Below are 24,935 nucleotides of genomic sequence, written 5' to 3'. Positions count from 1 at the left end.
GCCCTTTGCATTAATCAGTACCCAAGAAGTAGCTCTCAATTTCAAAAAGATTGGTGACTTCTGATATACTGTACAGTATCACTCAGTACCTTTTTTAAAGTTTAATAATGGGATCAATGAGGTGAGTTTATTTATTTGTTGCAGTGCGTTCCAGTCGTCTGGGTCATGAAATTGAAAAGAAGATCGACCAAAAGTAGTGCGAACTTTGGGAACAAAGAGGTTAATAGAACTGCTGGAACGGAGAAGGCAGGTGGTCGTATGGATGGTGAGCAGTGAGTCAAGATAAGGTGGGGGCTTAACAAGGTTGTACCCCGCTATCACAACACAAACCACAGCATACTCAGACAATCACACACTGGAGCAGTGGGCAGCTTTCCTGGGAAAGAACTAGGCTAATGGAGTGCCTTGCTCAAGGACCCCGGAGGAGTGAGTGTGAAGGGAGACGTATAATCATGTGCTAGTTGGAGGAACTGGAACCCGGGGCCCTTCGGCGATTGGCCGTATTCTTAAAAACTCATGCTTGGCCATTGCACACGTCGTGTCTCTTTGCAGAAAGTCCTGAGTTAGTTTCTGCTCTGTGCTTCCCTTCCCTGCTCTGAGATTCCCTCATCCCCCCAGGGGGATGAGGTCACGAGCTGAGGGAAGATGAAGTGATTAGACTCTCAGATTGTACACTCCACACTTTTCTGGCCTGCATTTGTTCTGTATATCTCCACAAATATCTCTGAGCCGGCACTAGTGTTTATAGCCACTCAGACGTATTTTACAATGTGGCGTAAATCATCATGCAACACGAGAATAATCATTATTATTCTTTATTACTCCGGTAGCAATGAGAAAAGTTAGTGCTTCTGGTTCTGTTTGTATCTTGTTAGTATTTTGGGCAGGTCTATGAAGTAGTGGTTAGCATTTCTGTCTCATAGTTGCGAAGTTCTGGGTTTGAATATTGGCTGAAAACTTCCTGTGGGAAGCTTGTGTGTTCTCCCTGAGCTTCCTTGGCTTTTTTTGCAGGTACTACGGTTTCCTCCCTTAATCCTCCCTTATTCCAGAAACCATTTTTTGTTTTTCCAGTTGAAGACTTGTCGTTGATCATAGTTGTGAATATGAGCTTGCATGGTTTGTTTATATCGTCGCTCTCGGACGGAATCTTCACATCTACCAAATCACCACTTTTGGGAGAATAAAACAACGCCATCTTGCTTTCGTTACCAAAAACCGTATCGTTCAAGTTGGTATTAAAACTTATATTGCAATCATATACCCTTGCACACAAACATCAACACAGCACCACTCCAAAATAATGTTCAATTTAATTTTATGCTAAAAAATCTTGTATTTGGGTCGTTTTCAAATGTATAAAAATAAACAAGTACAATTGAAAATATCAGCAAATACAAAAAAAATGAAGCTAAAGAATTGCAATAATCAATAGAAACATACGTAATAAGGTGCCTGCTTATACATACCTGCTCATAGTTGTTTGAAAAGGGGTAGGAAGAAGTATAAACTGATCTATTCCTACCCCCTTATCTCTATTTCATTATTAATATATCAACAGATTTTTAGGAACATACATATCTACTGTCTATAAACAAGATAATATAAGATACCAAATACCGTATCCCAATTTGCAGTACACTTTCTTGTCACAATACCACGTTTATCACACTGTCATTGATTAAAACGGTACACCCATAATACTTTCAATCTTGAGGCAACAGAATGCCACGCGGCCCCCGCAGAGTGAGGGAAGAGGTGGAGTTTTACGACACTTCTCAGGCCATGTCCACACAGAAACGGAGCTGATCGAAATACGGAATCATTTCAAGAAATGTGTGCGTTTACACGAAAACGCTGAAACACCATTTCAGGAAAGATGCGTATGTGTTGTACACACGGAAACACGAGGGCAGCGTTTTGAGTTTTATCCACTCTGGGACCTGGTTTAAAACAAAATTCAGTTTCGGGCTTCCAAAACACCAGCTCTGTGAAACCATGAAACTCGTTTCTGTGTGGACGGGGCCTCAGCTAGTGTCCAAGAGAGGTAATAGATTTGTTCTCAAGCTATTTTCAACACCTTATATTGGTTAATAATGTTAATAATAACAGACAATGTGGGGATAGACCAATTGTAGAGATTTGTGACAAATATGAGCTTGACCATATTTGGACATACTAGCTTTCCGCCGGACAGCGCCAATATGTGCCCTGTGAATGACTGGTGACCAAAACTCAGCTGAGATAGGCTCCAGTTAATTCGTGACCCTAATAAAGTGCCATTAAAATGGATGATTAGATTTTGACGTTTTACCAGCGGTAGGTGGTAGGTGATTGCTTTGACGACTTGTGGAAAAATGACATAATGGCCCACCAAAGCATGAGAAAAACACAGCCTTTAACTAGCTGACGAAGCATTGAGTGATTGCAATTTTGACAGAGGGACAGAAAAAGTTTGAAATGTGTCACACACCCCCAATGTTATCATTGTCATGGTAACTACCACTGTTTTCTCATGGCAAAAATGTAATAGTCAGCATTTAAATATGCTCCCTGAATTTCCTAATGGGTCATCTGTATTATTCTTTTAACTACTTTATTTTAGGTTTTTGCTTCAAACCGACTAACCGTTTATCAATGACAAAAATGTCAAAACGCAAACCATATGAGGCCTTTCTCAGACAAAACAAATTAAACCACATGTGCATATCTGTAGCTTCAAAGAATAATACACAGATGTAAGCTGCAGTTAATTGAAAAGGCTCTTCAGCAGACGAAGCATCGGCATTCTCAAAGCAAACAGCTTTTCAATTGTTGAGCGCACACTGTGGCCAAAAAAAGTGACAAAGTGCGTTCAGTTTGGTTGTTTAAGAATGGATCTGCACTTTACTCCACTTTACTCGTTTTCTCCCGATCCCAGTTACTCACCGTGACACTACCAAAAACAAACAGACAGACGATGTCATCGCTGCGACATTTTGGTTTATATTCTGATGACAGGCTATGAATGCACTCGGATGTTGAGACCCACAGGGAGCCTAAGATGTGGGGGAACTGGCTGAAGGTTTGTGTGTGTTGTGTAGCCACCAGAACTTTGTGTCCAGTAACGTATTTACCAATCGCAGAAATATAACACATGTGTATAACACAATAAGTGAAGTGTTTTGTTTGCGCAATATCTGTACTGCAGTCACATTGCGAAATTGTGTTTGTGAGGTTAGTTTTCATGGCAACATTTTTTCGTCATTGTTTTTTTGTTGTGTGAAACTGTGCACAGATTTGTTAACAATATTTGAGACAATCTGTGTACATAGAAAAAGTCTTAGATCTTTGACTTCAGCTCATAATAAGTGTTGTGTTTGCTTTTCATCTATATGTATATTTTGGTACACAAATGGATGTATGTGATGGAGAAACAGTCAACAGTAAAGAACTAGCTATGCGAAATAGAAGCGTTACACACGATGGTATGTCTTTCTCCCTGTTCATTGTAGTAAATAAAGGTGGGGGGGGGGGGGGAGTATTTAGGATGTAACCTTTTGGCAAATTGAGAAATGTGTGTTGACAGTTCAATAGACAAAGTGGTCTTTTGCTTACAAAGCAATGCACGAGCCAGACAATGGCACGGCTGTGCTGTCCTCTGTCTGACTTGGAAGTATTCATCATACTCATTTGCACTTGTATATGTGCAGACAGGAGGGGGGAAAAAAATTGTCTTTACAACTTCTAAAATTGAGCGAAAGTTCCGCCTGATACAGATCACTTTTTAAAAAAAATTCTTGAGATGACTTTTAAAGTTTAAACATTTGCATAAGGTTAACATAATAATCATTCATATTCAGACGTAAGTGTAATATTTAAATTTGATGTTTTATATATATATCGCCTGTTTTTCCCGGCATAACGGAATAAATCTTATGCTTGTTTAGAGGCTTGTTTAGATTCAGATCAAGGTTTCCATGGTTACCCCATTACACATCTAAGGAACTCTAGAGTCATGATTTAAAATGACAGAGCAAAGTCTAGGAGGGAGAAAGAAGGAAGGCCTTTTTCCACATCATGCACACAAGAATTTAGTTGGGTCATTTCAACATCCTCCTGGCATTGTTTTTTTAATGGTTGTATGAGAAAAGTCTTGTCTGACGGGAAAAAATATTGTTAGCTCTATTTTGAGTATTTTGAGGTCGAGGTGGTTTGATAAAGTGACAAAAGAACCCATTTGAAATGTGTTTTTATGCTTTTGGTATGTATGATGACCATAAAAGGGAAAACAAAAGGTGCGAAATGTTGTTGGACAGTAAGTGCAGTATGTATCATCTCTGAATATACTTTATGAAAACATGTTGCTGTTTCTGTTGATTTTCCTAAATTATTGGTTCTAGAATAACCTGAATAAAGCGGGATAATATCATAGATGCTACTGAATATATCAGATTTAGGCTCTGCGATTCCACACAAGTATGGATCAAAAGCTGTGGAACTTCCATCCATTGTTCTTGTTTCACTTCTTTTTCTGATCACATTTGTAACTGCTCTTCAGTTAACCTCTTTGTTTTAAAAGTAATAGTTACTGTTGTTGGGCTCAGTGTTAACCACCGTACTTAATTTCCAACTCATGAATTTTCTTTGAAACGGCCCATTTTGTATTGTTTACCTGTTGTTTTCACAATGTACAACTCATTTTGATAATACAGCGGAACCTCAATGATTAATCTGTTCCAGAAAGTCTGACTAATACCGAATCATACAAAATCCAAAGCAATATTTACCATAGGAAATAATGTAAATTCAACTAATCCGTATAGATTTACCATCTCCAAGAAATTAGAATGTTATAGAATAAACAGTCAAAACGTTTATAATATGGAAATGAGGTTGGAATTGGCCTTCTGAAAAGTACAGTATTTTCTTGTGTTGAGTTTCACTTTTGGAATTGCAATTACTATACTGTGTGCTTTTATTTTGAAGGTCTGACTTTTGATAAGATCTGCTATGCAGATGAGTGTTGCAGAGCAGACCGGGAGGCTTATTGCCTTGATTTGTCAATAAAAGCTTGCATCGTGAAATACCGTCTTTTGAATGCTTTATAACTTACGAAATGCTGTAGGTGAACGCACGTCGAGTGCGGGAAACGAATGGCCAAGTCACGCATTTTTTTGGGGATAAAAACTTGGACGAAATTTAGTAAAAAAAAATTGTTGAAAACAGAATCATACAAAAACCAAGGTTCCACTGAAACTAAACAACCTAAAACATAAATAATGAGGGTTTAAGGGGAAAAAACACTTTTAACTCCCTAAGGGATTTTTCACACACTTGCTCCGTACATGCACTATGAATGCAGAGGAACCTCTGTCAGTATGTTACATCAGAACCTGCATGAGTCAGTCTGCTCAGAGTGGAAACAGGGATATGCTTTTACACACACGCACCAACGCACCCACCCACGCACCCACCCACACATTAAAACAGATGTATCTACTACAGCGAAAGTCACTTCAATCAGTAGCAGTGGAAACATTAACTAGACTGCAGTGGTAGCTGTGTTGTTGCTAGGGTTCCTTCTACTCCACTCATGAGTGCATGTTCACAATTACTCTATGTTGTTCTTTACACTGATGTGAAGTGTATTATTTGTGTGTGTAACTCTCATCCCAAGGTAACAATTCTCACAACGATTTAAGATTTCATGCAAAAAAAGCATTCTGAGGTTACTTAAGTACGTAAATCTATGAAAATAACCAACCCTAACCATAACAGCTTAAAAAAAGAAAAAAAAGAGGCTCTTTGTTAAGGGCTGGTGTATAATTTAATTTGAGCTGGTTCCTTTGGAATAGCTCACAAATGTTTTACATAATAGCATGAACAATATCCACAAAGTCTACCAACCCTAAATGGACTTAAATGGATTGTCTTGGACATTAGCCTACTTCCGTAAACTGTGTGAGGTGTCACCTGCCCTTGGACATGGGATTTAGATTTAGATTTTACGGCCTCCTGTGTCGTATGACTCTCTTGACCAGAAAGAAAGAAATTTGGGGCTCCATTTGTGTAAAATATGAAAACTCAATACATTTGGGGGTTGGGGGTGGCAAATCTATTGTATTTCTGTGTCAAAATATATTTAGGCTATGGCATGTCTGCCATAATGGTTGAATATATTGTGGCAGGAGTCTGGGGGGAGAAAACAGCAGATGAAAGAATGAAAATAGACTATTGAAAGGAAGAGGAGAAGAGATGGAAATACGTTGTCCTTGAACATGGCTGAACAGTTTAGATTCCAATGCGCTTAAGTCTTTGTTGAGGGTTACGTTTCCTGCCCCATGACAGTAATGCCGCCTATGTGTGTGTTCACTAAAGAGAGGTCAAAAAAGGGTCTGGGTGTCTTTCATATATATGTGGGGGAGGGTGGGGGCCTACAAGATTAGAAGCTACCTAGCCAGTGACCCAACACAGATAAATCAGGTCAGTTCTTTTGATGCAGTGCAGCGACCTGCCCCCGAATATCTTTTCTGCCATTAGAACACAGGGCGAACTGTTCCACTTCAAGCATCCAGCTGACTCTTTATGAATCCACCTGATAATATATGGACAGGAACACGAAGGGATGAATGCATCATGTGGTGAGTGAGTCATTGGAGGGTCAGGCAACTATACCATAATTTCTCCATTGCTGACCTACAACCAGAAGTGGGTAGAGTAACCAAATATTGTACTCAAGTAAGAGTACTGCTACTTTAGAATAATATGACTCAAGTCAAAGTAAAAAGTAGCCCTCCAAATAATTACTTGAGGAACAGTAAAAAAAAGCATTCGGTGAAAAAAACGACTCAAGTACTGGGTAACTGTTGAGTAACTTAAATCAGAGCATGACTGTCATCCATCCATCCATCCATCTTCTCAACCGCTTATCCTCACTAGGGCCGCAGGTGGGCTGGCGCCTATCTCAGCTGACTTCGGGCGGGAGGCGGGGTACACCCTGAACTGGTCGCCAGCCAGTCGCAGAAATAACATAGATAAAATAGGAATGTGAAAATTCAGATATAGCCGAACATTATCACTTAATCTAAAATATAAATAAAATCTTGATAAAAGAACAAACGATGAGTAAACTCTTTGTAAAATAACAAATTAAGGCAAATTAAGCTCCAAGAAATAGTCTTTTACCATATTGCTTCCAGCACAATAGGCTCACCAGGCAGAAATTACAAAAACAGGAACAAGGCTGCAGTGGATATAAAAGGTCTACAACCCCGTGTTCAAATACCCATTTTTTTATGTAAAGAATTTAGACCAAAGTAAATCCTTTTATAACTGTTTCCACCAGTAATGTGACCCAGAATTTGCACAACAGTTTATTAATTTATTTTATCTTTTAGAGAGGGGAGGTGAAAATAAACAACTGAAATAATCTTGTATGTGATTGATTTAGACATGCTTAACTTGCTGCCTTCTTGGCCAGGTCACCATTGCAAAAGAGATGTTCTGCCTCAACTGGTCTTTTACCTGGTTAAATAAAGCTTAAATAAAATGAAAAATAATAATAAATCTGGTTGCACAAGGATACACTTCCTTTTATAGCTGGCATGTGGCTGTGTTTAGAAGTAACAGATAACATTCAAACAGTCCACACACACCTGCCACATTAAAATTTTTAAGTGGAAAAAAAAAAAAACTTGCATAGGGCCTTACAGAATTTGCTTTATTCACTGAAATGAATAAAAGAGGATTTATTGATAAGGTATGTGCGTGGGTGCATGCATGCGTGCGTGTGTGAGCGAGAGATTACAGAACGTACCCCAAAATATACATATTTCAGCCAAAATAACAACAATAACATCTGCAACTTACCGCAAGGTGTTTTCTCAAGTTACTAGTGGGCTGAAATTTCCATGTTTGACCAAACACTACATTGACGAGACTGACTACATTGCATGACAGAGCTATTTTTGTTTTTTACAGAGTCAATAAAGTAAACACAAGGCGGACGGCTGATTTTCCCCCAAGTGTGAGTTCTCAGAATTCACTTTACATGGTCTTTAATTTCTGTATTGCATCTGCGCAAGGACGTCGAAGTGGGGGGACAGATGGGAAGATTCTCCCCCCTCCCCATACTTGGGGCCCGAGGATTTAGGAAAACTTGGTCAACGCGCAAAGCGGCAAATCATTTTCTATAGGAAAACTTCATCCCCAAGCCCCTCCCCACTCAAACTTCGCTCGCACACTGGCCCTAGACGTCTGCATCTGAGATAAAAAGGGAAAAGTTCACTGACAGTCAAGCAGACCAAATCACTTGATTTGTGTTTGTTCTCCCGCTTTAACAGTCGTGTTATCAGTGCGTAGCTCGAGACACACACAATCGATGACACAGCAAAAATCAAGGGATTGTGTGTCAAATTACTAATGACTCAGTGAATAAAACAATGATTCATCACCTTGTAACACGTTCCATAAGACTGCTCTACTTTTCTCACCATAGATGGATATGGTCCTCAGCACTGGTTGGGACTTGGAGGGGCCGGGCTGTTTTGCCTGTCGGGGCGCGCCAACATTATCAAATTGTTTTGTGAAACAACACATATCCACTGCAAAATGAGCCTCATTAAAACAAACCCCTCACTTTTCCTAGCAGCTAATGTTTATCTGTCACACGCAGATTGGTACTTGGGAGTCTTTATGTTGCAAACTGTCACAGTCCAGAGGGTTAATCAAAAGAATATTTCCTCAATAATAGTTGCATGTGCTTTAAATAGACTGCGAAGGTACAGTTTCCAACATTCTGTTGTATAAACAATTGGAAATTGTAAACACTTGTCGCTGCTTGCAGTGAAATCCAAAAAGTGTCAGGATGTGGTCGTTTCATTATACACAACAGCTTACAGTGGAAACACAAATGCTTGCTTACTTTTGGTGCTTTACTGGTAACAGTGACGCCGTGTCTCCCCTTTCTCACGTCCTCTTCTGTTTTTCCAGGTAGGAGTGGGAACCATGGGAGGCGGAACATATTGCAAAAACATTTAGTGAATCCCCAGTGCCATGCTGAATAGATGGAACTGGAGCAAAGTGGTTATACTGTACGAGAGTGACCCTTATGCCAGAATTTGTTTCGGAAAATAATGTCACAAATTTGACTTTTTCTGAGCCAGCTTCTCAATTCTGCTGACATGCTTCTGGAAAAAAAAAAAAGAAAAAAGCCCAATATACAGGAAATGTCATACAATGTCCATAATCATTCCCACATCTTTTATATTTGGTAAATGGTTTATCCCTTTACGATATATTGTGGTGCCTTGATATACAAGTGACTCAACTTAAGAGTTTTCAGAGATATGAGCCAGCGTTTGGACAATTTTTTTGCGTTGACTTGCCAGCATAAATCTGTGATACGACGCAATGCAACTCAACTCACTTCACAACAAGTAGCAGTTTGGCAGATAGTGAACAATTCTTCAGTTCAATTCTGCTGTTTATTGCCACTCCTAATTAAGGTTTACTGTCAAACAAAACAAAACAAAGGAACAATAATGTGTATTTAAAACGTCACAACTTTGCTTCCACAAGCTTTCCTTTGAGAAAAAGTATTAACATTACAGCAGCTTACTGAGTCGCTTACAGTAGTTGTGAAACTCTTCTTCGTTTGTGTCTGTATGACTATTATACTGGCACCGGTGGCCAAGTTGCACCCACTACAAATACAGCACAAAACATATTCTATTTGATTATGTTATTAGTATACGTTTTGTAAGGTGCAATATGATAGAGTGCCTCATTTTATTAAAAAAATCATTACAAAAATGTTTGGGTGGGGGGGCTGCGGGGGTGTTGGAACAGATTAATGGAATTTCTATTTATTTCAACTGGGAAAGATAAATTGAGTGTGAGTGTTTTGAGTTACAAGCGTGGTCACAGAACGCATCAAACTCGTATCTCATCCACCACTTTATTTGAATGATTGTTTGATGCCTGGGCAGCACGGTGCAGTCGCTATTAGGACATCCAACGCCCATAAATGAAAAGCAAGTCACCTGCAAATATCTCCATCATGGAAGACATGGGCTCCTTCGTCTATGACAAATCGATCATGCGATTGCATCTTCAACTTGCTTAGACCAAATGTGAAATGTTTTATAGTTACAGCCAGCACTACTCCAAAGATTGTATTAGAGGATTTCTACGTTATGTCAAGATCCAAGTGTGATGCACATCTGGCGTCACTCAATTATTAATAGATTAAATTAAATTGGACTCATTACTTTTTCAAGAGTGTGGAGTTGGCCAATGGTACTTCAGCCACATTTCTGTTGATTGTTTCTCTTTAGGGTCCCTTACATATTTCTTCCATCTTTTATCTTCTAATCATTCTCATCCTCCCCGTGAGGGAGCTGACCTAGGTCAGTGTGACAAGCATGGTTTTCTATTGTATACTCTCCTCCAATAAAGATAAAGAGTTAATTGGTTAATGAATTTAATCCACGAGGTTTCAAAGAAGGTTTTCGTCTTTTCAATAAAATTGACTAAAAGCAGAGGCAGGACTAATTTGTCATGTCTTATCTGTCTTTTTCAATCTACCCCATCCTCCAGGCTCCCCCTTGCCCTCTCTCTCCCTCGGTATCTCTCTTATAAACAAACAAAATGAAACGTTTCCGCAGCCCAGACATGATGTCCACTGAATATAATCCTAAAGTGATTCATGCGCCACTGTTAATACGTTTTTACCTTTATGTAATACAATCATCGCATTTTTTGAATGGATACTAGGTTTAAAGAAAGCATTGAATGCATATTTTTACCTTTATTTCAACATTCTCATTCATTGAAACTTACTAAATGGTCACTTGAGGAAGATTTCATGAGAGCATAATTTGAAAGGAAGATGTAGTTTTCACTAAAACGGTAATATGAATGCGACATTTACGTTCTGATAAATTACATATTGTATTATACAGTAGTGGCACATGTGTACATAGAGTAGATACAGCAAATGTGCTGTAATTGCCCTTAATGAGTATAATTGACTTGAAATTCTCACAGGACTCCATCTTCAGATAGAAGCTACCAAATGCAAAAATAAATAAATAAATAAAAAGGAAGATAAATGATTCGACTACCGACCAAGCAAGCAAAGAAAGGAAGACTGAGGGTACATTCACATCGCCATACATGACCTGGTAAAATAAAATCCCAAAAAGTATTCACATACAAATTAAAGCTACTACTGTACATGAATAACAAAAACAACTGAACACCAAAGGAAAGGTTTCATTTTTATACAAAATACATGAAATGGTATTTGATTCATTCTCATTTTAAAAACAATTAGTGTAATATTAATGAATCAACTTTTTTTAATAAAATAAAACTTGTTCAATGTATGTATGGAATATGTAATTTTACTTATATGTTTTATTTTAACTTAGTTCAGTGAACTCATCAAGTATGTTTTTCAAATGGGTAAGCTTAGAAGAGGGTCTTACGCAGCTTGTCTGTGAAATTCAGGTTTGCAAACCACTGTAATGCCAGTGTTGATGGCAGCATTGCTTTAGATTTGAGATCCGCACAGCTTTTGAGGAGACGATAAAGAATAGGCAGTGAATCTCAGCTTGTCGCGTCGATTATGAGGGAGAGAAATGCCAACACGTGGGAAGTCGGACAAGTTTAGGCACCTCACACTCGAACAGAGTATATATAAGTATATATATATGTTTATGTGTATATGTATGTATGACGTTAACAGAATATGTGTCATGGTAGTGAGTAGTAGAAAGTGTGTGTTGTGATCGTGAGAAAAGATGACGCAGTTCAGAGAGTAAATGATAAACACCATATTAAAAAGCCACTGACAATCAACGCAAGCCATGCGGTGAGCCAGCGGCACCCTTGGCGCATTTCGACGTTTAACATATGTAAATCAGTCATTATTTTGCCATCAAAAGCTGTTTCTCAGTCTTGTTTCTGTTTAAGAGTTGGATGGGTCATGAAAGTAGATAATAGTAGTGTCAAAGTTACTGTTCTGCTTGACATGGTGATAAAACGTTTGTTTTCTCCACTTGTTGGTCAGAAACCAGAGTTTTAAATTAAATCAACCCGTTCTACTGCTGATTAGTAAGGAACAGAAAAGGATAGAAAGCAAGATCTGGTGAAAGAAGAGGTTTATCGCTTCTTTTGTCACAGAACACAATAATCTGTGGGTCTTGAAAGATCGGTCAAAATGCTTTAAAACGGCTGGCAATATGGGGAACTTTGAAAAAGGCTGGCAGTGAATGAGCTAACCACTTATTTAATGAGACAAAAAAAATAAAAATAAAATTTAAATTGTAAATTTTAGGGGGGAAATGGCTAATTGAATATTATAAATATTATTAATAATAATTATAATAATATACTTTTAAACTCATTCACTGCCATTGACGGCTGTTGAATTCAAATATCCATGTTAACATGGTAGGCAGTGAATTAGTTTTAACCTGCCCACGTTCTCAAGTGACATGTTCATTGAATTCATTTCCAGTTCAGACGCGGCGTCCTGTGTGGATATGTATTATTTTATATTTCTATTGCTAAACACGTATTAATTGGCCTATCAGTTTCTTGTTCAAAGTTTGTTACTCTCCGCAAAAACGTGTTTCCAGCCAGACCTATGTGACAAGCGTATCGTATCACAAAATCACTTATTTTGATGTGTTGCGACTGCCGGTAACAATAGCTTAGCAATTAGCATTGGCATCGTCTTTGACATCGTCTTCACCTATCCACTCCTCCTCCTCCCTTCGTGACACTTATTGTTGGGTAAGATAAATCCAACATAGAATATATTTAACACTTATGTAAGAAGCATGTTACGAAGTGTAGCTTATTCGCTACCATGGAGGCGATGATCAGTGACCTACAATGCGTTGTCGTCAGACGCAAATAGAGCTGTCGTCTCTGCAGCTTGGCAGCCGGGGGGCACAATAAAATAGCTTGCACCAAGCAGCTGTTCAATGGGGATGCACCGGTAATGTCAGACGCTGGATTATTCCAATATCCGGAACAATCAGTGTTATGGCCGTAACGAGTCAACGTTCAGTGATTTCCGTAACATTTGGCAGCTCTGCTGTCTCAGCGTGCTGTCATTAACCCTTTTGTGTTCTGCATTACCAAAGTAAAAAAAAAGAGAAGGCACAAGAGAACATTGGGCTTTCCCATTTTGTCAGAACAGGAAGTTTACCAGACAATCTGTATCACATGCACACACACACACACACACACACACATTCTCTCCGTCTTATCCATCTTATCCTGTGCCACATCCTCTGCTCTCACCTCCTGTCTTTTTTCTCATTTCATATTATGCTTTCCCCCTTCTTCACCTCTTCCTCCATACCAGTGAAATGTCAACTCAGTTTAGTAAGGCCAACTTTCGGGCTATAAAGTTCTAAATTAAGGTATGGTGGTACTTTTATTTATGAGTGACCCGACTTACAAGTTTTTCGGGATACTTGTACAAGCCGTCGCTCGGCCGATTTTTTTGTCTTGGGAAAAAATAAATTGTTATGAATACTAGATGTTTGCAGTGAACTTCACAAGCAGTATCAGATAGTGAACTATTTTAAAAAAGAGGACAATTGCTTGTTTATTGCCATTCACGGTTGATGTTTACTGTCAAACTAAATACAAAAAAAGAATTACACGTTGTGTATTTAACCAAACCACAACCTACAAAAAGTCAAAGTTTCACGCTAACACATAATGCAAAACTCCATGGACAGGCTAACGAAACTAGCACTGATGTTGCCGTAGTTAAAACTGTTTAAGCAATGGATCTTTGTGCAGCAACACATGGAGACAGAATACAACAATACTCATAGGCATATGTTCTTTATCTTCTGCAAAAAAAAGACTCATTACTTTAAATTACTGAGGTTAGAAGAGTCTACTTTGAGTATTACGTAAGTACTATACTGCCTTCTGGTGGCCAAGGTGTACACACTAGACAGAGCAGTACAAAGTCCATTGAATTGAAGCAAAAAACAAAAAAGAAATGTGGCATGAACTGTTTAATTCATTACATTCTATTCAATTGTTTTTATTTTATGTTTTTATTAAGTATAATACTGTGATTGCTATTTTTCTTATTAGAAAACACATTCCAAAAAATGTATTGGTGTTTTGTGGGGGCTGGTATGGATTAATGGCATTTCCATTAATTTCAGTAGGGAAAAATGATTTTGAGTTATGAGTGTGGTCACGGAACAAATTCAACTTGTAAGTGAAGGCACCACTGTACACTGATGAGCTGTTTCATTGATTAAATTGAGTACAAAACAAAGCAGAGCTGTGACTGCTATTTCTGTCAAGCTACCATAGGAGTTTTAGACCCTTGAATTCAAATAAAATTTTAGCAATAAAGAAAATATGTGTAATAATTCATGTAATTACTGGTTACGCGTGTAAGCCTAAACTCTCTCCTGTGTATTCGAGTCCAACATGAAGTCAGAAGGAGACTGTGGGAGAGAGCTTGAGCCAGTCATGGTTCATTTGTGACGTGAAAGGCTTTATGAATCACGGGCCAGGAATAACAAACCAAAGACTCTCTCACTGTGTTGCCTTAAACACTCCGATCCCAATGTGGGTCATTACAGGGCGTATGGGGGTTTACATGGACAAGTGTGTAACAATAATTTGAGTTCCTATAGGAGAGCCTGAGGATGGCTTTAGGATTTAAAAAAAAATATATTAAAAAGATCAACTAAAAGGACTGATAGCCTCTATATCGTCGCTGTCGGGCGCAATCCCCCTTCCTCCAAAATAATAATTTTTCAGGAAATAAAATTCGAAAAACGCCATCTTGCCTGAGATTCCAAATAGTGCTTTGTTCAAGTTGGTATATCTTATACTGCTCTCATATACAGTACAGTGGCACACACACATCAACACACCAGTACCAAATCGCTAATTTAATATGCTAAAAAAAATCCAAACTTTATTGTGGTCTGATTGCTTAAATAGTTGTGAACAGAACGCTGGGAATCAGCCATGCCCATCTAAGTCAACCGTGGTCACACGACGCCGCCGACCGTACAAAAAGCTTTTAACTTCACAAAAGCAAAAGCCTGTGTTACATCATCTTCCCGAACTCTTTTTCAAAGGTCTTAGAGCCATGAGTGAGTTAATAAATGAAACGATGAGCTGACAAAACCCATGTACTGTAAATGAATCTGTACCCACTTACAGTACCTCATGCGCTGCCTTCCTGCTGCAACGAAGCATTCCAGCGTTGTTTAACAAAACAAGCCTTCTCAAATGTATTTAACCTCACTCGTTATCGTCTAAAGAAAACATCCATACTTTCAGCATGGGTGACAATTACGCCGTAGAACACATACTAGTTTAATAAGGAAATGCCCCCGTCCTCCGTCACTGACATCGGCAGGTTTGGACTAACGATGCACCGAAATGAATATTCTTGGCTGAAACCGAAAAACGAAAATGGGGAACCCATGGCCAAGAACTGAAAGCTGAAACACCGAAAGAAATTATTATCCCAATCATTAGTAAAATTGCATTTATAATGTAGCTATGACTGCAGAGCTGCCAACTTATAGAAATTAACTTCCAGAACAAGTTGTCTGAATTTCTATATATTTAAAATTATGTTGAGAATATTACAGTGAGACAGTTATTGCAGTACATTATGTAATAGGATAAATATAATTCTGCATACTGTCCAATTGCACAACACAATCATTACTTTATAATCATAATTGTTAATAAATTATGGCTTCAATATTTGTTATTTTAATGTAATTATTGCGTCAACTTTGTAATGGCGGCCGCAGTTGCAGCCAAATGTCTTCTTTTGCCTGCTTGATTTGTATCCACTATTGCTACTGAAACTACGCAAATTTCCCCAATGTGGGACTAATAAATGTTATATTATAAATATGTATTATGTTAATGTACTTTTAAACTTCTAGGCCCATTTTCTCAAGTGACGTCGCAGACTAGCGGTGACATACCAATTCATTTCCAGTTTCAGATTCCAGTCCATGTGTGGCTGTCTATCATTATTGTGTATTACACTATTTTCTCTCTAGACATTAATCTGCCTGTTATTTTGGTCTTCGAAGTTGGTTACTCTCTGGTATAACGTGGTCGCAGCCAGACCTATGTGACAAGTGTACTATATCACCCAATCACTTATTTTGGTGTTTTGTGACTTCATGTCACCATAGCTTCGCAATTAGGATGGCAGCTTCGTCTTTCGTCTGTTAATTAGACAGAACTTGATACATGTCAGAAGGGTAGTTTATTTTCTGCCATGGAGGAGATGATTTGTGACTTATGCTGGGTTGACACCATACGCTAAGCGAACGTTCGCCTCCGTGGCTTGCCATTGTATTTAGCCGCAATAGCTATAGCTTGTAGTTAGCTGTAGTAAAAATAAAAATTGAAAAAAAAAAAAAGTGCAACAAGCATTCCCCCATCGTACAGGAACAGGGCCGACTTTTCAGTACGGATACACCGTTTTTTAGTCTACAGTATAGTGTACACGACCGAGTGCTGGCCGCGGTTTTTGCTTGCGTTATAACAACATTTCATTTCGGTGACGAAAGTCTTTTGGTCTGAAACTAAGAATTGCACTTTTTGGGGCCATTTTTGGCTGCAAATGTTTGTTCGGTGGCTGAACATTTGGTGCAGTTTGGACCTTCAATGTGGGTGGGCCAAAATCTGTCTGAAAATCAATTATGTCATCAGAAAACAAGCCTAAATTTACAAGTGAGTCTATTGTGATGGGAATTTTTTTTTCTGCAGACACTGTTTTTAAGTCCGGAACGATGGAATAATTACCGCATTGGAGAAGTCCTTTAATCGTGTCTTCATAGAAACTTAAAGTACTTCCTGTGTTGGAACAAATTGTGTTCCTAGGGAATAAAAGTACAAAACAGTCCCATGCCTGTGATTATAATACATTCTGCTCGGTTGAAAAGCAGAGCACTAAAAATAAAAAATTGGAAGGATGCTCCTTAGGGAGAATTACAATTCAAAGCAGCCAAATGAGGAGTACTGGGCTTGCGCTCTGTCATTAGTTTCATGCTACACCTTCTCTTTGAATGATCTTTGAGCGTACGCGTGTACGAGAGGCGGCGCGGTGGATGACTGGTTAGAGCGTCTGCCTCATAGTTCTGAGGACCGGGGTTCAATCCCTGGTCCTGCCTGTGTGGCGTTTGCATGTTCTCCCCGTGCCTTTTCTCCGGGCACTCTAAATTGCCCGTAGGTGTGAATATGAGTGCGAATGGTTGTTTGTTGGCGGCACGGTGGGCGATTGGTTAGAGCGTCTGCCTCACAATTCTGAGGTCTGGGGTTCATTCCCCGACCCCACCTGTGTGGAGTTTGCATGTTCTCCCCGTGCCTGCGTGGGTTTTCTCCGGGCACTCCGGTTTCCTCCCACATCCCAAAAACATGCATGCTAGGTTGATCGAAGACTCTAAATTGCCCGTAGATGTGAATGTGAGTGCGTATGGTTGTTTGATTATAATTATTAAGAGTTATGAGTGTGGTCACGGCTCAGAAATTGAATGGATGGTTGTTTGTTTCTATGTGCTGGCAACCAGTTCAGGGTGTACCCCGCCTCCTGCCCGAAGATAGCTGGGATAGGCTCCAGCACGCCCGCGACCCTAGTGAGGAGAAGCGGCTCAGGAAATGGATGGATGGATAAAGATAATCAGTATGCTTTCATGGAGTACTACAGAAATCTGAGAATATTTACTGTTGAGAGGCTGAAATTTCGAGGATCTGTACAATTGAAATTAAAGGTCTCTAAACGATTTATCGAATATCAAAATAATTGTCAAGTTTTCAATTAATTGTTGCACTTCTACATACAGTAATGTAAATAATTAACATAAACATAATGAATGTAAAGAAACCGTTTTTGCCACATTTATTTGGCTTCAATTCAATGGACATTGTGCTGCTCCATCTGGTGTGCGCACCTTGGCTAACTCGGGGCAGTATTAGACAGAAAGAGACTCACAAAGAAGAGTTTCACAACTGACTCAGCAAGCTGCTTTAATATTTTTCATTTTTCGCCTGTTACTACTATTATATTGTCTGTTTATATTTGTTGTGTCACGATTTGCATTCAAGTAACTGTTTCTTCGTTAGGCTTCTATGGCGTCTATTGTTGCATTGTTCATTAGCATTAAACTAGCGGACTTTGGTAAACAAGCTATTATGCCATTCAGCACATGTAGGCAAAACAGATCTGATTTCCAAAACACTGTGAGTAGTGATTAACAGAGACGGGTTAATAAAACCAGAGAATGAAAGTCAGATAAGGAGACATGTTGGGCAAACAAATCATTGCCCCCCGCCCCCCCTCATTTGACCTTGTGAGAGAACGGCAGCTGTTTTACGATGACTCCATAACCGTGGAAACCCACTATTTGTCATGTCTGCATGTGTTCAACCCACTAGAGTGGATTTCTGGCTGGTGAGTCACAGAAAATGGCAACTGCAAAGTCAGGCAGATACATATCCCTTAGTGTCCCTAAGGCAAAAATACACCCCCTAAATGTACTCATTCACACATACACAGACATACAGTGGGTAAGACACCACAGTAGTGTTCGGTTAATAATGGTCATGCGTAGAAATGTGTGTGTAACTGTCAATTTTATAACCTCTTTTATAGCCTCCCTTATGCAGGTTCACAATTGATTCTTACTGCTCTGAATGTCAGTCTGCTTATCTCATGTAACTTCCAGTGTGCAGTATATTCTTCCTCTTCTCTGGGCCTTTCACACCCAAAGGACTCATTTCGCATCATCAGTTCCTAGACCAAGGGGTAGATTGGTTAATTCATTCTAATTAAATTAATACGAATGACCTGGCCCATCTGACCATTTTAAATATCAAGAGGTTGCCCACTCCTGCAATATACTGTACCATTATTGAAACAAAGAAATAAACAGTGGCAACTGGTCAAAAGAGGGAGCCAGAGTAATGCCCCACACGCATCGTGGTCACTGCATTACTTTCTTTAAAGACAAAAATTAAAATAATAATAAAAAATAAAAACATATGCATATCTATTACTAAATGAGCAAGCAAATAGTAAAAAGTTAATGATGAGTAAAGTTGTCTGAATAATGACGAATTTCCGGTGTGGGGGGCACAAATCTTTACCCACTGACTCTTGTTAAAAGCTTGACATGCGCAGTTGTAAATATGACTAAAATGTTAATAATGTGTGACTGTTTAGTATGATAGAGAGATCATACTACGTCATTTTTTGCAGTCAGTGTTTATGTACAGTATGTACCCATTACTATTATTATTATTTATTTTGCTGCAAGTTAGTGTGCTTATTATCTTAAAGACTGTAAGAGCCTCGGAAATGTTTAAGCAAATATAAGTTCAAATGTTAGAAATGTCTTTCATAATTTGAATATCATGTAATAATTTAGTACAAAAGAGAATTGAATTATGTTGTTAATGATGTTTACATGCTCCAATACTTGTCGCTGTGTAAGCGATTTACAGTATACGATACAAAAAGACACTGCTAAAGACTAATACGGCCTCTTGTGTTACAGTATCAAGGCAATGGGAATTTGAACTGTGGAAAACAGGATGTTCTCTCGTTTCTCATTCCGGCTGCGGCATCCGTCTCGTGCACTTTGATATCATTTTTAACAACTTGTGATTCATTTTAAAATGAATGGTGCCATTGGTTGGCTAGGGGGCCGGCTAGTTATTGCTGTGACAGCAGGTAACTGAATGACGTTGACCAAAAAGCCAGTCGGGTGACTATCAGAGGGGACTGAATCATCATGTCTGATTTTGAAATGAAAAGTAGAAGGCCCATGGAGCGCTAATCAAAGATTCCAGCATTTGTTAGTGTACAAGGTCCTGTCAGTACACCATGGTGACAGTAAGTGCATACATTCAGCTGAAGGTTGATTTGTCTCGTTCTAACACAAGGATGACAAGGGTTAAGCACATCCTCACATGCGCTCCGGTGAGTGTTGGCATGTTGAGGGAAGTGCTGCTGGTCTTCAAAGCTGCGTGAGATCACTCAAACGGCCACAACCACATCAGTGCACGGTGACACACTACATACAGTATACATGTGTGCATATTCTGTACGTATGACACATATACAGCTACATATGGGAGCTATGTATCCTTTGATGTCGGGCTTTCCTTCAGGTTTCACTTTGTCTCACTTGGTCCTGGTTCTTATTTTAATTCCAAAAAATAGTTGGATTTCTGTTTAGGAGTGCCGTGTGACTGTCCATGCAGATGCTCGAACTGAACATATATTCCGCACATCATTTGCCATTCTGTGCATTTAAACATGCCTTTTCACTGGCATCAGTGTTGGAATGTTTTAACACTTCTCACTATAATGCCAAACGTATTACTTTATATGTGATACTTGAGTTTTTAAGGCCTCTACAGCATCAGTGTGACATTTTTTTCTCTTGAAAAGATAGATACATGCACTATGTGGGTAATCCACTCGGGGTGAAATAATTAATTCTTGAGTCTGACGTGTTTCCCAACCCTAATAGAGTCAAGGCACCCATTTTACATCTGAAGAACCTCACGACACACCCACAAACCAGAATACTGAAATAATGACGAGCTCTTCTCAATTGACTCACAAACTGACTTCCTTGGTGTGTAATCTGGGCCCGTTTGGTTGAACTCAAAGCTGACAAACCAAGGCCTGAAACCCCATTTTGAAACTTTAAAGGTGCTATATTTTGCCAAACCAACATTTTCTAGTATTTAGGATGTAATATTGTCTCTATGGTTCCTCAGTAAACATGTGAAATATGAATTAAAATTGTCCACGCATTCCCAAGTTCCTGATGTTTTTCTGCCGAGAGGCCTGAAATCAGGTCATTTGAATTTATCCAGTTTATCTATGTCACTAGCGAAGATTTCCGCCTTCCCTTGCCGCTTCCGAGCCAGCGCTGTCAACATAGCAAACACGTGTGCGCTCACAAGTGGGTCTTCAACACGGAGGCAACCAATCAGAGGAAAGGGGGTGGTTTTAGCCAAATATGGACAAAGCGGATCTAAGACTGGGTTAAACAGAAGTAGCTGTCAGAAGGGCCATTTCTGGATTACTCGTATGACAAACCAAGGTGTTTTCTGAAATGAAATTAACATTTTTATACAAAGTCCATGTTAGAGAGTCACTCCATGGAGGTCTAAATAGCCAAAATATGGAACCTTTAACTTGAAACTCAGCCTTGGAAGCCTAACCTTGTTTTGAAATCCGAATCTCAAACCCAATCCCTGGTTTGAAACTCTCATTTGAAACCCTAACCCTTGTTTCAAACCTTTACCCAGGCTTGAAACCCTAACTGTGACCCTACCTAGAAACAATCATTTGAAACCCTACCATACCAAACCTTACCCTTTCTTGAATGCCTAATTTGAAACCCTGTCTCAGGCTTGAAACATTGGAGTCATAGCGGAACGTTGCCCCCGTCAAAAAGAGTACAAAATTTGTTTTAAATGGGAATGGCCTGCTAACTAACAAACATGAAAACGACCACATTAATTTATAATTGTTGAATATAATTTATATAATATTTGGGGTTTTTTCGCCCTCCTGCCCATCAAGCAATACTGGTGCAGTCCAGCTGTAGTACTCTAATAGTAATGCGTGTGCTCTTGGCGTTTTCTGGTACAAAAAAAGGGGGGCCCAGCAACGCCATAGGGGGTGATGGGTGATGGGGGGGTTGGAGGAGGAGCTTCTCACTGTGATGAAGGGGGGCCACAGGGGTGGGGCTGGGATGCGACGAGGGGGCCTGCCCTCTGACACGACCTCGTCACATGAGAGCGGAAGCGCTGAAGGCCGCTGACAGCACAACAGGTTGAGGTAAGACTTTTTCATTTACGTTTTTCACCTCAGTGCTGACAAGAAGCAATATCAACGTCGTATTGGGATTGGAAAAGCATGATTGTATTAAAAAAAAGAAACTAAGAACTGTAGGGAGTAAGGGCAGCTTGTTTGTGACATGGTGAAAGAGAGCAAGTATTCTAGAAATTCAACTGGACAATGTGCTGTCACCAAGCGACCATTCAGCACGTGATTGACACCTTTTTTACACACACACACACACACACACAAACATGCGCAGCCACATGAAGACTAAATGTACTACACACTGATGCACTCTTACTGTAGTTGTGATGTTTTATTTAAAAATTGACTCTTCCACTGTCCTATTATGACACGTATTTTTGGGACAAATCTGTGATGGTCCCACAACAAAACAGTGAAAGGGGAAATATTTAAGTGTAAATTGAACAACTTAAAGTGTTTGTTTTTTTTAACCAACCTGAAATGTATTTGCTTCTGTTTGAATTGCTTACCTTTACGCTGAGTTTTATTGTTAAAAAGAAAAAAACACATCGGAAGAGGAAGGACCGCTTAACATGATGTCAGTCACACTGAATCCTACATTTTAAATTAATTCAAATAGAAAACAAAGTCATTCACTTTCTCATTGACACTTTTAATTGCCTTCATTTTTCTAAAGCCCATAAACACCATGTATTCAGTATTGTTTGTAAGTATTCACCACAGCAAGTTGTAAAGTAGCTGATTTCATAACTAGCAATTTTTACGCTCAATTGTATTACTATTTTGATAGTACATATTGAGTCGTACATATATGTGCTTTATATAATGTCAGAACTGGAATGACTGATGGTGAATTGTGACAATTCTGATAAGTGACGCCAAAACAAGTACTAACATTTTTATTAGTACGTCATACTATAATTTATTCTTCAGTGTTGGACTTCCCTCAAGTGTTCATAAGTGGAAGTGTTCTGTAGTGACGTAACTGTTTCTGTTTTGAGATTGCAATCCATTACAGTATACAGGGTTGGGAAGATGACTTTGGAAATGACCCTGTTGAAAATGTAATAGTTGTGTAACTTGTTCAACTATTTTGTCAAAGTTATTTAATTAATTACATTTTGATCACTTTTCAAATTAATGAATGCATCAAGAGGACCCTTGGATGTTTCCACTAAAGAAAAAAAAAGTGGATTAATAGTATCTATTATTATTTTGGAACTAACTATATAACTGTTTTGAACACAAACTGATAACAAAACATGATGAAATGCAAAAACCTAATAAGAAAATGTTCGTTGCAGTTATTTGTGTACAGCATGTGCAAAACCACAATACCAAACCATTTTTGACATGACAAATGTGCACAATTTAGACAACATTGCTTCATATGACAACCCTGATAAGTCAATGTTCCATAAAAAGTCAAAAATTATCTTTAAAAAAAAATGAAACTATTCAAAAGTCAATGTTCTTTTATGTGTTCGAAAGTGTAACGATGAGTCTAACGTTTTCAAAATCTGAGATAAACTAATAGATTTCACCACAAGGTGGCGATTTAAGGTCACATTTGGAAACGTCATGTTTGACACCAGAGCTGAATGGCACATGACCAGAGAGAGCCAATCACAAGTGTCGGCTTTAAGAGATATGAAAAAAAATATGAAAAAAAATAAAAACTAAAAACTAAAAGCAACTGTCATTTAATTACACGTTTTGTCCCAGTAATGTAAAAAGATTACAGTAACAAAATTTGTAGTTAATTTACGTAATCATGCTACATGTAATTAGTTACTTCCCAACACTGACAGCATATCACAATGGTTTATGATTAGTTTAAGTCATTTGATTTACTTTCAGACAAAATAGAGGATTACGTTTAGTTATAACAAGGCGGTAAGACTTTTTCACATGAATAAAGGTTGCCAAGTTGTTGCTTAAAAATGTATTTTGTCTTGTTGTCAGGTTATGACTCTGTCAGGCGGGTTGACGTTGTGCTGAAAGAGCGTGAGAGAGAATGAGCATTTGTAACCGGTGAGTGAACAACTGCCACTTTTTAACATCATTTTTGAGACGATATTTACTGCTCTAACAATAGAAATATACAGTTATGATTATTTTGGTCATGACATCACAAAATGCTGATTTTTATTTTATTTTTTCCTCAAATGTTAGCTAATTATACAGGAAATGTATCTTTTTTATTTTTTTACATTTTACACAGTTTGACATTAAGACTGTGTTTATGTACTGCTGTCTTGTATTAATCTAACTTAAAAACACCAAATTGTTCAGTTGCAGTTCAATGGCGATCAGTTTAATTGAACTTTTAGAGTTGTTGTTTTTTTCCCCCAATTCACATCGAATGACAGAATACAATAGAATAAGCTTTCACTGTTGGGAGAAATTTCGGTTTCACAGCATTCAAGTGGACAGCAGCAGTACATGAGAATAACCAATTTAAGTCACACGTACATTAATCAATACAATATAAAAGAATAGTTAGCAGGATTGTATGGTGCAAAAACACTAGCTTTATATTTGGGTTTGCATTATTTTTGCTGCACGATATAGCAGAAAAAGATAAGCTGTGGTTCAGCCGGAGCCCTTTTCTTATGAACGAAATAAATGACATTCAATAAAAAAGGTAACAATAGTATTAGAACGCGCTCTCAGTATGATGCACTACAGTACAGTTGTCCACCACTGTAAACTACAACAACAATCAGATGCATATTGTTCAATTAAAATTTAATCAGCTGAAATTCAAAATGTATCAGAAACCATTTTAGGGCAGGTTTACATATGCATTATATAATATATAACATTGTTGTTTGTTGGCTGTTACAGTGTGAATGACTATGGGTTTTTTTAACTTTATTTTTACTTTTTTTGTTTGTTTGTGTGCACAACGTTAATTGACTCAACCAATTGACATCAAATGTACAGTAGTACCTTGACTTACAAGTGCCCCAACTTATGCGTTTTTCAAGTTACCTTATATGGAGAGGTCAAAACTCCTCAGTAAGCCGCAGTAATATTAAGACCTTTTCACACTGCACTT

At 38.5% G+C, this 24,935-nt stretch overlaps 1 protein-coding gene and 1 long non-coding RNA gene across 2 annotated transcripts in view; one reads left to right on the top strand and one right to left on the bottom strand.

Annotated features, from left to right (window-relative positions):
* Positions 1–8,435: 8,435 nt before the first annotated feature.
* The window catches only part of LOC133486414 (uncharacterized), a 27,520-nt gene continuing 11,020 nt past the window's right edge, over positions 8,436–24,935 (bottom strand). Inside the window, exons 2-3 of the long non-coding RNA XR_009791025.1 lie at positions 8,903–8,958; positions 8,436–8,529 (exon numbers count right to left, since the gene is read on the bottom strand). This is a non-coding gene — a long non-coding RNA (uncharacterized LOC133486414). The remainder of the gene's footprint in view (positions 8,530–8,902; positions 8,959–24,935) is intronic.
* Positions 21,791–24,935, top strand: part of hao2 (hydroxyacid oxidase 2 (long chain)) — a 17,907-nt gene continuing 14,762 nt past the window's right edge. The window contains exons 1-2 of the mRNA XM_061791491.1: positions 21,791–21,883; positions 23,837–23,905. Coding sequence (XP_061647475.1) covers positions 23,889–23,905 — 17 coding nt within the window. The 5' untranslated portion in view covers positions 21,791–21,883; positions 23,837–23,888. The remainder of the gene's footprint in view (positions 21,884–23,836; positions 23,906–24,935) is intronic.

The sequence above is a fragment of the Phyllopteryx taeniolatus genome, chromosome 12 (genome assembly GCF_024500385.1).
Source record: "Phyllopteryx taeniolatus isolate TA_2022b chromosome 12, UOR_Ptae_1.2, whole genome shotgun sequence".
Classification (NCBI taxonomy): Eukaryota; Metazoa; Chordata; class Actinopteri; order Syngnathiformes; family Syngnathidae; genus Phyllopteryx; species Phyllopteryx taeniolatus.
The sequence above is the reverse complement of the archived record's forward strand: the minus strand, read 5'-3'. Positions and strand labels throughout refer to the sequence as shown.